Genomic DNA, 13,801 nt, shown 5'->3' on the forward strand with positions numbered 1-13,801 from the left:
TAAAAGAAGTCACTCAGAACCTCAGCCTTTTCTATATCCAGGGTAGCCAGTTTTCCTGTTTCCTTCCAGAGAGGGCCCACATTGTCTCTAGCTTTCCTTTTACATGTGGCATACCTGTACAAGCCCTTCTTGTTATCCTTAATGTCCCTGGCTAGCCTCTATTCCAACTGGGCCTTAGCTTCCCTGACTGTGTCTCTAGCTTCTCTTCCAACTTCTCCCAGTTCATTTGTCCTCCCTTCCACCTCCTGAAGGCTCTCTTTTTTTTTTTTTTTCTTTTTTTCCCCCCCTGAGTTTCCTCAGCACTTCCTTATTCATCCATGGAGGCCTTCTGGCATCTTTGCCTGATTTCCTCCATGTCTGGATGCATTGGTCCTGAGCTTGGAAGAGATTTATCCTGAATATTATCCAGCAGTCTTGGCCCCTCTGCCTTCCAGGACTTCATCCCAAGGGACTTTGCCTAGAAGGTACTTGAAGAGGTCAAAGTCTGCTGTCCTGAAGTCCAGGGCAATGAGCTTGCTGTGTGCCTTCCTAACCACCTTGAGGATCTTGAACTCCACCATCTCTTGGTCACTACAGCCAAGGCTGCCTTGGAGCACCGTATTCCTCATCAACTTCTCCCAGTTGGTGAACACGAGGTCCAGCATAGCTCCTCTTCTTGTTGGTTTCTCTATCTGCGTAAGGAAGTTATCGTTGACACATTTGAGGAACCCCCAGGATTGCCTGTGCACCACCACATTGCTCTCCCAACAGATCTCAGGGTGATTAAAATTCCCCATGAGGACTAGGGCTTGTGAGCTTGAGGCTATTCTCATCTGTCTGTAGAGGGCTTTGTTCACATCCTCCTGATCTGTAGCAGACCCCCACTATAACATCCTCTGTCCCAACCCTACCAATAGAGTTGCAATAGAGCTGGTATATGTTTGTCTACACATAGAACAATTTATTATACTCGCTTTATATTTATTAACCACACAGACATACTGTGTTCTTTAAAATTTTAGTATTTATTACATGGTACCCTGTAATAAGTTAGTATTCTAAATATGCTTCATAATTTGATAGCAATGTCATACAAAAAAATCTGTGCTTTAATAAGGATGAAAGCTTTGCTTTAAGCTGATACAGCATGTATTAACATTTTTTCAAATGGTTATGTACTAATTAACCCAGTTTGAGTGTTGTGTGTAAATCTTGTAAGAACACTGTTTAGTAAGCAAGTTTAGAATATAGCTATCTGAGAATATCATGAATGCTAAGAAAAAATGTTTTTTTTTGTCGTGTGTGTGTGTATAAAGAGAGAAATTATCTTGAGAGTTTAAAAAAATTTAATTGCAAGAAAGATAATAACTTACATGACTGTTTTAATTTTATAGGAATCCTCAACTGCTTCTAAGGCCAGTTTTCCTGAAAATGAGTCCTCTCCTTCTTCACCAAAGCATCAAGCCACAGTCAGTATGCAAAGTGTTTAAATAGATAAGTAGTTGTTGTAGAAACTGGGCTATTCATGATTAGAGAATTGAGGGTAAGCCTTCTTGGTATGGGGAAAAATAATGGGATAAAACTATTGGAAGGCTTTACATTTTAAAAGGAGTGCATTATATCCAATTCTGTTTTCAGAAGAAAAAGTATAAATGTCTTTGATTTAAATGCAACTTAGTGAGAGGAGATTAAGTCAGAAATTCACAGTGGAAGAAAGTTATGTCAGGTTATGTAGAACTCAGTGTACTTCCTCCAACAGTCATGCCTCTTGAAAGGCAAAATTAGAAACAAGTTCCCCCTCGTCAGAGAATCCCTCACTGTCAGTAGTCAGCAATGGTTTGTAGTATTTGACATCTCTAATTTTGACTTGTGTGTCAGTCTTTTTGAAGAGACATAGTTTGTTTATTCTATATCTATTTAGCAGAATCCTGGGAGAAAAACCTAAGCTTGTTAAATTGATTATGAATGTTTAGCATAGTTTATTTATTTCAGTTTATATTTTAAATGTCATCATTCCTTTTTTTGAACGGTGGGAAATGATTTTAAAAAAAGAGGTTTTTAATGCTTTCTAAAAATTTTGGAACTCTACTACAGTAGCATTGGAATAAGTGACTTGGTCAATTTTAGTAGTCGTTTAGCAGACACCCCGAGGCATTAAAGGCACAAATTCTCCTGTTTTATTCTTACTCTGCACACAGAGGAATGGTTCTCAGGCTTATTTATGATAATCCACTCTTGCAACTCTTCAAACAGTTTTATGCAATAAAATAAATATTGTTTATTAAGCAAGCATAGTTGATAGCCTTACACAAAAGCAATTATTGCTACAGGTGATCTAATGTCTTCAAATATGGCTCAGACTTTGAATTATGAATATAGTGTTTTGCAGAAGAACTCACTGCTGCTTTAGATAGTAGAAGAAAAGTCTGTGTTTTCTTTAGCTGTCCCCTGGGATTTAAATATTCCAAAGAAAGCTGGTGAATTTTTGAGTATTTTGGTCCTTGCTTTCTACTCCTTTTTCTTGATGACATTAATTTTCCTGTTAGTACCCCCTAGTGTCGCTGCTAAGTAGAGCATTATGATACTTGTGAATAATTCTTTTGTGGAGCATCCCCATTGCTTCCACCATGAGTAATTTATTAAAACCATAATGTATTTCTGAATGTGAGCATGGGTTGCTCAGTCACTGTGAAAGGTGGTGACAGGTTGCTCTGCTTATTAAAGCCAAAGGTTTGTTAGAAGGGTGCAGTGCATAGGACTGTTGGTCTGTGGTCTGCACAGATCATAAAGCTAACTAAAGGACAGGATAATTTGTTTCTTTGTTTTGAGAGTGAGTGAGGGAAGGAACTCACTTCAATTGAAAATAGATGTTCTGAAAAATAATGCTTATATCCCTGGCTTGGGAAAGCATTTCATCTCAGTTAAGACATTACATTGAGTAAGAGCAGCAGTTACCATTGGACTGAAATAGGATCTGATCCACCAGCTAAACACTTTTGTCCTTGGTAATGCTTCTTTTCTGTATTTTATTTGTTGTGCTTGAAACATGTAGGTAAAAATTTTAAGATTCATGAAAAACAGATCTCTGTCTCTCATAAGAGTGTTGTCACAGTATTCCAGCAAAAAAAATTTTCTTTTGTGCTGTATTCTGCAGTTATGGTCCATATAAATTTGAGATTTAGAGGAGAATGCTGAAAAGGATTTATCTTCTATTTTCATTGGATCTAGAATTGAGGTCATTTTTTAAAACTAAGTAGTTTAAAATTCTAATATTTTCCTTGGGGATGGGGGGAAGAAAGGACATCAAAGAAATGTTTCATTCATCTGTTCTTAATATGAATATGTTAATATATTTATGCACTTCAACCATGTTTTATTTAAAATATGTTAAAATTACTTGGATGAATTTATCGGAGAATTTAGGGTGTTTGTTTGCGAGACTTGTCATTTTTTGGTAAAGAACACAACACTAATGTGCTATTACACAGGTCGTTATGGATTTATGTTCTACTATTACTATTTGGCTTGTCCAAAGAACCTAGGTCTTGATGAAGGAAAGCTTTTTTGCCCTCTGAATGGTAATGAGTACTTTCCCAGAGGAATTTTGATTTTGCTGCTATCTGCGTATTTCAATATACTTAAGATAGTTTCTTGCAGTTCTAACATGGGCAAAGATGGCTCATTGCCAGAAATTGATTACTTGGGGGATTGAATTTGGTGATGTGACGTTAATAGAAGCTGATTTTCTTTTATATTTATGTCTTACTCTTATCTTACAGGGTCAAGAGAAGTATGGGTTATTAAATGTGACAAAAATCACAGAAAATGGGAAGAAAGTTCGGTAAGTCTTGGACTTCTGGAAGTGCACGTGCTTAGGGTGTGTGTAAGGCCTTTTATATTAGGACAGCATACTAGGATTTGCAACTTTTTACTTTTTGTCTGTATTTGCCGTAGAGGTTTTTGTGTAGGACACAGTATTAATTTTATCCCACATGTTTCTACCAGAGAGTTAAAGACAGTGGACTTAAGAGACCCAGAAGCTCATGTATGCTAGGGCTTCACACAGGGCAGGGATTTCATGAAGGTGTATTGATGAGACAGAACTTCTTAAAATGTGCCTAGTTTATAGCCTGTCTTGTTTCTTTTATAGAATTGGCCTAAGAGGAGCTTTCAGACTTTCACTTGATGTCTTTTAATTTCCAAGGAGTGTACGTGCCATGTGCTCCCTAATTCTTCCTTCACTCTGCTTGTGAAGGGTTAGAAGCAGTGTATTGCCCAACATTGGTCCCCCTATATGTAATGAGCAACCTCATTTCTAATTTCCTTTCTCCGCCTCCCAGGCAGACTTTGGCATGATGTATCATCATGTGTAATCGAGTAATGCTGGCTAACAGACATTTCTGGTGTTTTGCAAAGAGTCTGTGGCAAATACTGCATAAGTGGCACATTCTCAGTTTTACTTTAGGTTCACTTCTTACCTTTTTTGCCTTTTTTTTTTTGTTGTTGTTGGGGTTTTTTTTCGGGTTTTTGTTTGTTTTGTTTGGGGTTTTTATTGTGTTTTTTAAAAAATTAATCTTTTAGATCTAATAGTGTATTTTATCTAGTTCAGTGTTTCTCAGACTTATGAAACATGAAGCATACTTTTACTGAGGTTTAAATTGTCAACATCCAGCTGATATTCCAGAACCACCCTGACTTAGTCCAGTGTGGCTGGACAGTACATCTGACTTCCAGTTTGGTTCCTAAGAGCTCAGTGTAGGACAGGGTGAACAGTGGCTCATGTAAGCTGCCACTGGTACAATATATTGTCACCATTTATGTTGCATCTGTTGGAATCGTTGATCTGGATTACTGCACTGCTGTACAGAGAGAGGCAACATGGCCATCCTGTCACTGTGAGAGCTGTTAAGTAATAATTCATGTCTGGGCAATGGGAATAGATATTCAAGGCTTGTCAAGGCTTCTATTTTTTTTTTTTTTTAATAACCTCAGGAGGACATGTCCTCAGGCATAAAATCAAATGGTCAGACAGCTGAAACGACTCATTTGTTCTTTCTAATTTTTGTGAGATGTGTAACAAATATTTTATTGCCAGCGTAAATGAGCTTGTTATATAAACATGTGACACTTGCATCTCAGATGTGATCAATGAATTTTGAAATTATGAAGTACTTTGGCATGATCTATTAAGTACACAGTAGGCTGAGTGTTCCAGATTAGGCCCTTTGAAATTATAATTGCATGGTGTTTTCCTGGTGAACTGCTTCCACTAGTAATTAGCTTTGTTTGATTTAGACTTTGATGGTCAGGCTGGGATTGTTACATATGTTCTCTTCTACAAATATGATAGTAATTAAGAATTACTGATGCCACTAATGACTGTATATGTGCTTAAGTATATTAACATACAGGTCAACTGGGCAGCAATGATGGACGATTAAATATCTACTTTTGAAGTCAGTTTATGTTTGTTTACAATTATTTGCAGAAAGAATTGGATGTCATCATGGGCAGTGTTACAAGGTTCATCGCTGCTGTTCACTAAAACCCAAGGAAGTGGAACTGGCTGGGTAAGCTCAGGAACAACCCCCACTGTCATTGAAGTGTTAGTCATATAAACCACAATAAGTTACACCCTACCAATATCTATACCTAAGTTAGAAAAAAAATGTGTGTAAGTCAACTAGAAAATAGTTTCATGTCACAATTATGTTGTAGCATAAGAAGAAAACCAGTTGTACTTGTGTGTCTATTTGAACAAGTAAGAAACTGATGAAGAGGTATTCAGCTACTCTTTAGGCTTGAAGTTTTTGCTTCAGGACAAATATTTTTGTGTTCTTTAATAATGCGTTTGTCTAAAGTTGTTTGTTTTACCATTCTTGGATATTTTTTTTCATAAACTTCAGGTAATTTTGAATGTGATACATGTAATAAAGAAAATAGTCTGACACTTGGCTTCTTATGTTGGGCTATTTGAGCAGTGTAGTATTGTTGTCTTAAAATTTAGTCTTTGTCTTGCTGGATTCCATATTTTGTTTCAGATCTGCATAGTGCATGACAAGTACCTATTTTGTTATCTGATGAAGACCTAAGAGAAATATCACACTGAAGTTGATGATTATTCAATTTTTTATCACCTCTAGTGTAATAGCACTATAATTAAATTGGCTATATTTATCCAGCTGCATTCCTACACTAATAGGTATAGAAAAGGTTCTTCATCTATGGCTTACTTACCTAATTTCAGAGCTCTGACATTAAACTGTGTAGATCTCCTGTAATAACTCAAGACAGGCCAGATTCAGTGTTCATTATTTCAGTGTATTATCATGCAAATTCCAGCCAAATTGCTTCTTACAGATTTATACTATTTTGCTGTGCTTTACTTATCTTTCTTCTTGGTTCACTTTCTCCTGCTGCACTTCATTTTGGGTAGTGAATTGGAATTGACAATTCTTTTCTATAGCACTGAGTTAATTTCAGAGATGTAAACATAATCCCCCCCCCATTCTGTTTCTATAGAAGGGGTGGTTGGAAAAAAAAGGGTGAGGATAAAATTCAAACTAGAAGAGAATGGAAAGGGTAAAGTGGGGCAAGATGGTCAAGCAGAGGGAAAAGAGAGGAAGGAAAAACCCAAAGATCAAAGGCATGAGAGAAGTTAAATTACTGTCTGGTAGGAAGTGGATTTTGGTGACTTCTGCAATTTCCTTTTATAACTAAGGATCCAAAAAGTATTTTTGCTGTACAGGTATAAATATGCATGTTTGAAGAGTCAAAAATTTTGCCTGAGTAACTAGTCAAGTTCCAAAAATCTCAATTACAGCTACTAATATTCTTAACCCAAATGTAGCTGTACATAAAAAAACCAATTTCTTTTCAGATGTATGTTGATATCATTAAAACACACAGTGCTAAACTGTATCAATGTATGATAATATTATGAGTGATGTGTTCCCAAGTGAATTCTCCATCAAAGATAAGCAATAAGCAGAGTTGCTTGATTTAGGGACACTAAATCATGTTACACCATCCAAATATAGTCATTTGGTGGGAAAAATACATTCTTTTGATAGTTTAAGTGGAGCACAAGTCCCATAGTCACAATATTTCTGTGAGACACTCAGTTACATGTACTGTCAAGTGTTAGAGTAGGGTCAGCAAAATAAATACCAACAGTATGAACAGAATAACGCGAAGCTGGAAATATTAAGCGAGAATCTCTTTCAAGGAGTTGGTGTTGTATACCTGCATACTCACAGATGGCTTTGTAAATATGTAATTAAATATTCAACACACATTCTTTTTGCTCTCTGTAGGAGGGGCTTTTTTTTTGGTATTAAAGATTCCACCTCATCGCTCAAACTTTATTCTATGCCTATATTTTAATAACGAGAAGTTGAGTTTAACAGTTTGACATATGATAAAAATTAGATTTCTTCTTCATCTTATGAGAAGAGTATTTATTTAGCATTCATCTAGTGATTGATATAACCATATCTTCTTTTTTTTGTGCCTTGTTTTGTGACTTCATCACTTTTCTTCCTTTTTCTCATCAAGTCATTTTGCCAAGTGGGCTCAATTCCTGAGCTCTTGCTCTCGCTGCTTTCTTCTTGGAAAAATGCTCTCAGTCGTCGACCTGCTGTCACCTATGTAAACTCTGCCCAAGTTTCAGCTATCACTGTATGTGTTCTTGTTGCATGCCTCTTGTCACTGTAAGGCTATTTGCCACTAAAGTTGAAAGTCAACTTGAATTTTTCCAAGGTTTCGTTTTGACACTTCATATAACACCTCATATGTCTTGTTTGCTCTCTTTGAAAGTCATCCAAGGTGCAAATTAACACAAGTGTATTGCAAAAATCCTGTAATTGTTCTAATGGAACAAAGTAGAAGGAAAAACAAGTATATTGCAATAATCCTGTCATTGTTCTAATGGAACAAAGTAGAAGGAGTCTCTGGTTCATCGGTGCCAGCATTATAATCCCAGTTTTGTCTATAATTTGAACCACTAGTGCCTTGACTAATAAGCAGCATGATATGATTAGTGTTTTAACAGATATTTTATGTCTGATTCTTTCTAACACAACTAATTTAGAATCTTTGTATATTGCAATAATCCTGTCATTGTTCTAATGGAACAAAGTAGAAGGAGTCTCTGGTTCATCGGTGCCAGCATTATAATCCCAGTTTTGTCTATAATTTGAACCACTAGTGCCTTGACTAATAAGCAGCATGATATGATTAGTGTTTTAACAGATATTTTATGTCTGATTCTTTCTAACACAACTAATTTAGAATCTTTGTATGGTGCCTGTGATACTTTTTGATAAAATGATGTACATGTTGTTTGTTAATTCTAGCTATAATTGGAATACCCAAAAATGTAAATGCTATGCATAAAGAGATGAAAGGAAAAGAGCACAAGGATGTTCTAGCTATATTCCACATAGAGAAAGCTGACGTAGATTTGTAGGACTCCATATATAATTTAAGTGTCTGTAGTTATATTTTGAAGTTTAGGTGCCAAGCATGGATGTGCTGCCTGTCGGAAACTCTCGAAATGTGGGTAGCTAATACAGTGGCTTGTTGCTCAAGGTGGAAAAGGAGAAATTTATATATAATGATACTAGCATTAAAAGAAACAAAAACTCTTGCTGGGTTGATAACTGTTTTTTTACTATAGCTTTCTGAGCACTCTAATTAGGATCAAACTAAAGCTTTCATGGAAAAAATCATGATGAAGACATTAAAAACAATATTTCAATAATTTGGATTTTTGAGGATTTTGAAGTGTTGGGTAATGTTTAAAACTATTTTGGTATCTTGGCTTGAATTTCCTGAGGAGTGGATAGGGAGCATCTGTCTCCTCAGTTCTCTTTCTACAGTCCATCTATGTGTGGAGAGGACTTGAAATTAAAACATTCTACCCAACTCTAATTAGAAGCAGAATTACAAGAATGCCAGGTGTCATTTGTACATCCAAAGTCTTCCCATAAATGACATCCCATGCTGTTACCAAAGAATGCTGGAGTATCTCACGGTACAGACTGCATGGGTTGTCCTGTGTAGGCTTCCAGGACTTGGAGAAAACTCCTGAAAAGACCTTCTATTTAATGATGTGAAAAAGGCCTTTATTGAATGATGTCAATGCACAGCTTCAGTGCTGTCCTTAAGCTGCACAGCATCTACTATATCTAAAGCAAACACCCTATTCTTTCTCAAAAATGGAAGTTTTCTCTCTCGTACTACCAGCATAGGCACATCCCATGGCTATGCTTTTTTTCCCTAAAAAAAATAATATGTCAGAAGCGACTGCAGAAAAGATTCATATATTGCTGCAGGGCTGCCAGCTGTCCTAGACCTCTCCTTCTTTCTGTCTCACACTTCTGGCCTTTCTGAACTTCCCAGACAGCTCAAATGAGGAATCCAGTAAGTGTATGGTGTCTGCTCAGTAAGAGCTGAATTTATCCTGACTCTTGCTGACTAGATAGTGCACTCTGTTTTGAGAAAGCAGACTTAAATGTCCCAGTGGTAGCAGATGCAAAGGGAAATGTTTTTGCTTCTGTTAGCAGAACCTTGTTGCTTCAGGAGGGTTTGATTGCCTCTCGCTAACCTTTGTATGCAGAGCATCTGAGCAGTCCTGTACAGGACTTGCTTCTGGAAGTTCCCAAGGAGGGAAATGGCTGCTGGCATTTCATTTTCATAGACTCAGGAGCAGAAAAGAACCTTGACAGGAGAGCTCATAGGAGACCCACCATGGTAAACTTCAAATGTCCTTGAATGAAAGAGTTAAGTTCTTGATCAGAAGAGCTTTGCAGGGAGGGCTGGATTATTTGCATGGTTTTCCTCATCCTTGGATCTCACACAGCCCATTGGCCACTCTTTGAGTGAAGAAATACTTCTTTTTTTCCCCTTTTTTTAGTTTCTAGTTTTTTTACTTTCTACTGTGCTTCTCTCAAATGCTGAAAGGAGTCGGGCCAAAAAGATGGGTAGAATGTAAAGGTGTTGGTGGTAGTGCTGCAAACTGTCAGGTGTGGAGTTCAGCAAGTTAATATATTGGAGGGCTTTCTTTTTGGTCAAACCAGCAGTGATGTACCTTTTTTCTTGTAATTTGTTGATTTCATCCGTAGCAGGGTCTCTCCTGTGCTTCTCAGCATCATCTGGGCTGTGGTTTTGACTAATCATCCACACCCCTCTCCCCACCCTCAGGTCATGCAGAGGACTTTGGCACTAGTTTCCTGCTCTCTCCAGTGCCAAACTCTATAAATTGATTTAATTTTTTTTCCAACACGCAGTGAGATTGATCTAGACTGCCAGGAAGTGCGTGTCTGGGACACTTTGGTTGTGTGTGCAGCAGTTATGTGACTTTCTCTTAAACAGGCAACTGCTGCAAGAGCCATAATGGCCCAGAAATTGTTCCTGTGGCCTCACTGCTAAGCTGGGCCTCTCTCAAAAGCCCTACTATAATTAATAAGAAAGGTTCTTGGATGAGATATCTGAGAATTAAGTTAGAAAGGGGAAGGTGTTGGGGTTTTTTTTTCCCAAGTACTAATTTGCATTGGCTAAATTAGAAGTACTCCCCTATTCTGATACTTCACGGGTAAAATAAAAAAGTTAAGATGCTACTTTCCATTCAACACTTCATTGCCTTTAGGACTCAAGGCAGGGAGATTTTCCAGTGGTAGACAGCCTTTCTAAAACACAATTAGCATTAATTAACATTCGTGCTGGGAATTTAGTCAGAAGCAGCAGATTAGTTCTGTTTTCTGTACTGGTTTTTTTTTCCTCCCCTTGGATATGGCTGTTCTTGTACAGGCTGGAAACTTGTGTTCACAGCAAGGAGCTTGTCTTGGGGCTTAGGTCCCCCAGAGCTGTCACAGGAACAACATTCACACATCAAAGACTTCTTAAAGAAATAGAAAAGTCCCTCTCTGATGGAGCAGATACTACAAGCTTTTCCCTCGAACTATAGCATTAAATTTCTGTGGTTTGCTACAAGCTTTCCCTGGAACTATAGCATTAAATTTCTGTGGTTTAGCTGAGTGACTTACAGCTTTCTATGTTCCATGTTTCACTTATTTTACTCACAGTTAGAGCTTTTTGTTTGTATGGGTCGTTGAATTAGTTTCCTTGAGGAGTTATACTTCAAAGCTATGTAGTGTATGTTGAAATCCTAGTAAAAGTAATTCATGTAAAAAAATTCCAGTGCTTAGTATACATGTACAAGTAGTAGTTAAAAATAGCTCCCTGATGCCAAAGAGTTACATGGGGGTTAAATGTTTAAGGCATTTTTTTGTTCATTGCTTTGGTTATTTGCTGTTTGTTTAGTAGCTAGACAGTGAAATTGAGTTCTGTTTACTTGGTAGGATATGCTCCAGTATTGTAATAGAAGCACTACAGAAAAATGTGAAAGTATTAGGGGGGTAAATGTTATGTGTTTTTAAATAATAGATATAAATATAAAGATAAATGTAAAAACTGAAAGTTTTTTACTCTTTCAGTGCAGGAGGGATAGGATTCCTGTCTGGAAAACCTACTGTTTCTGGTTTGATTTTTGGTTTCATGTGCAACTACTGATTAAGTGATAACATGTTTGGGGGTTTTGTTCAGTTACTTATTAGCTGGTTTTGTTTAAAGCTTGTGACTATCATGACTAAAATCAAGCTACAGTCAAATGCTGTGTGGGCTTCTAGCATTTGTGATAAGGAGAAAAGCTCTGCTGGAATCTGTTTGGCATTTAGAGTTAGGGAATTCTGAGGACTTTAGACTGAGCAGCTTGTAATAGACATGCTTAAAGGGTGTTCTTTGTAAGGTTTTTTTGTTTTCCTGGTATCATGCCTGTTGATTTGTGGCAAAGTGCTGTATTTGGGTTAATTAGTATAGACCATAAATAATATGTGTTATATTTAGGGGAGTGCAGGTGAATCTGTTTGGCATTTAGAGTTAGGGAATTCTGAGGACTTTAGACTGAGCAGCTTGTAATAGACATGCTTAAAGGGTGTTCTTTGTAAGGTTTTTTTGTTTTCCTGGTATCATGCCTGTTGATTTGTGGCAAAGTGCTGTATTTGGGTTAATTAGTATAGACCATAAATAATATGTGTTATATTTAGGGGAGTGCAGGTCTGTGTACCTAATTTGGGTTAATTAATATAGACCATAAATAATGTGTTATATTTAGGGGAGTGCAGGTCTGTGTACCTGTAAGGAATTTCTTTGTTTTTAAGTTTGTCATAATTGTTCATGTTTTTTTCCAGAAGTTTGGTGTCAATCAGTCTAAGCCAGAATTTACAGTGGATCTCAAAGGGGCATTGATTGACTGGGCCTCAAAGGACAAATCCAGCAAAAAGAATGTTATTGAGGTGAATTACCTTAGTTAAATGCAGAATTTTATGCACTTCACTTACTGAAGTAAGAAATTGTCTCTAAACTTAAAATAAAAACATCAAGAATGGAGTTTTATCCGTTTCTGCCAACTCAAATGTAAATGGTATCTTAGTACCTGCAAGACACGTTCATTCTAAATATGTCTGTGTGGGATATGCTTTTCAATTTTAAGCAAAATTTTTTTACTGTTTTCACTGGTTAATGTTCGTGGCTGGCTATGTGCTATCTTAACAGTTATGCCAGGGGGAAGTTCAATTTGATTTAGGTAATTTCACTTTTGAATTCTAGTGTGTTTATCAGTTCTGATGATATCTGTTTTTATTTCTTTAAAGCTAAAAACCCGCCAAGGAACTGAGCTCTTAATTCAATCTGATAATGACAGCTTTATTAACGAATGGTATAAAGTTCTTAACTATACCATCAATAATCAGGTATGTATTTAAATCTTCAAGGCTCTCTTTGCAAGGTAATACTATTCAGTAAACTAATTGATAAAATGACTTCTAGGGCTTCATGTACATCCTCATTTACAGATTTTCTTCAGAGTGGGCAGGAGTTTGAGGATATGGCAGTTTCTGGTGGTGATGAGTGAAGTATAATTAGTAGTGGCAAAGGAAGAAAATGATCCACTGGATTAAGAATCAGAAGGTGTGGACTCCATATCAGAAATGAACCTCTGAGGCCAAACACTCATTCTGTCTCAGTGACCTGAAAGGTTCTGATAGAGAGGGAATGAAGTGGGGAGGGCAGCCAAGGGAGGGTTTCATGACATGCATTAGTCAGCATTTGATACTGCTGTTCACTTAGTCAGGCTGCACTAAAGTACATATTAGAAGCCCTGGCAAAATACTGCTTTCTCTCTTCTTATCTGACAGCATAATGCCAACTATTTATTATCAGAAAAGTGCTCAAGCATTTGCTTTTGGTATTGCCAAACAAGATTAACCATTTTTGAATTCAGAAGAAGTCGGAGGAGATCTTGGAGAGTATATTCCTCACATATCAAGTTTACTCTTTTTTACATACAGAAATTTCCAAGTTATTAGAGTAAGCTTGTTACATAATGCAAACTAGATTCCAGGTGATTTTTTTTTTCCCCCAAAGCAGTTAATAGTTTTAAAATTTATCAATCCTAAAAAGCTTTGAGGTCTCTTAGGAGTGGCTGAGGATCCTCAGCAGGGCCATTAATTGGGCAGTTTAATATATTGATCTTTGGTGTGTAAAAAGGGTATCCAGAGTTTTTAAAAAGCAACAAGGAATGAGGATGTTGGAAGCTAACACATGCCCTTCAAGTTAAAGTGCAACTTAGCAGCAGCATGACTTCCTTGACTTTTTCAGTGCTCTGGAGTACACAACCCTGCCTTGTTATTAAAATATCCTTCCTTGCCATGGAAGGCACTCTGCAGTCAGATTTTGGTAACTGTGTAGGAGTCCAGTTCAC

General features: G+C 37.0%; 1 protein-coding gene across 1 annotated transcript in view; it reads left to right on the forward strand.

Annotated features, from left to right (window-relative positions):
* The first annotated feature begins 774 nt into the window (after nt 1-774).
* The window catches only part of LOC103806218 (rho GTPase-activating protein 12-like), a 22,502-nt gene continuing 9,475 nt past the window's right edge, over nt 775-13,801 (forward strand). The window contains exons 1-6 of the mRNA XM_009078899.1: nt 775-786; nt 1,374-1,448; nt 3,759-3,820; nt 5,468-5,549; nt 12,231-12,335; nt 12,693-12,791. Coding sequence (XP_009077147.1) covers nt 775-786; nt 1,374-1,448; nt 3,759-3,820; nt 5,468-5,549; nt 12,231-12,335; nt 12,693-12,791 — 435 coding nt within the window. The remainder of the gene's footprint in view (nt 787-1,373; nt 1,449-3,758; nt 3,821-5,467; nt 5,550-12,230; nt 12,336-12,692; nt 12,792-13,801) is intronic.

This window comes from Acanthisitta chloris, unplaced genomic scaffold, assembly GCF_000695815.1.
Source record: "Acanthisitta chloris isolate BGI_N310 unplaced genomic scaffold, ASM69581v1 scaffold16327, whole genome shotgun sequence".
Lineage (NCBI taxonomy): Eukaryota > Metazoa > Chordata > Aves > Passeriformes > Acanthisittidae > Acanthisitta > Acanthisitta chloris.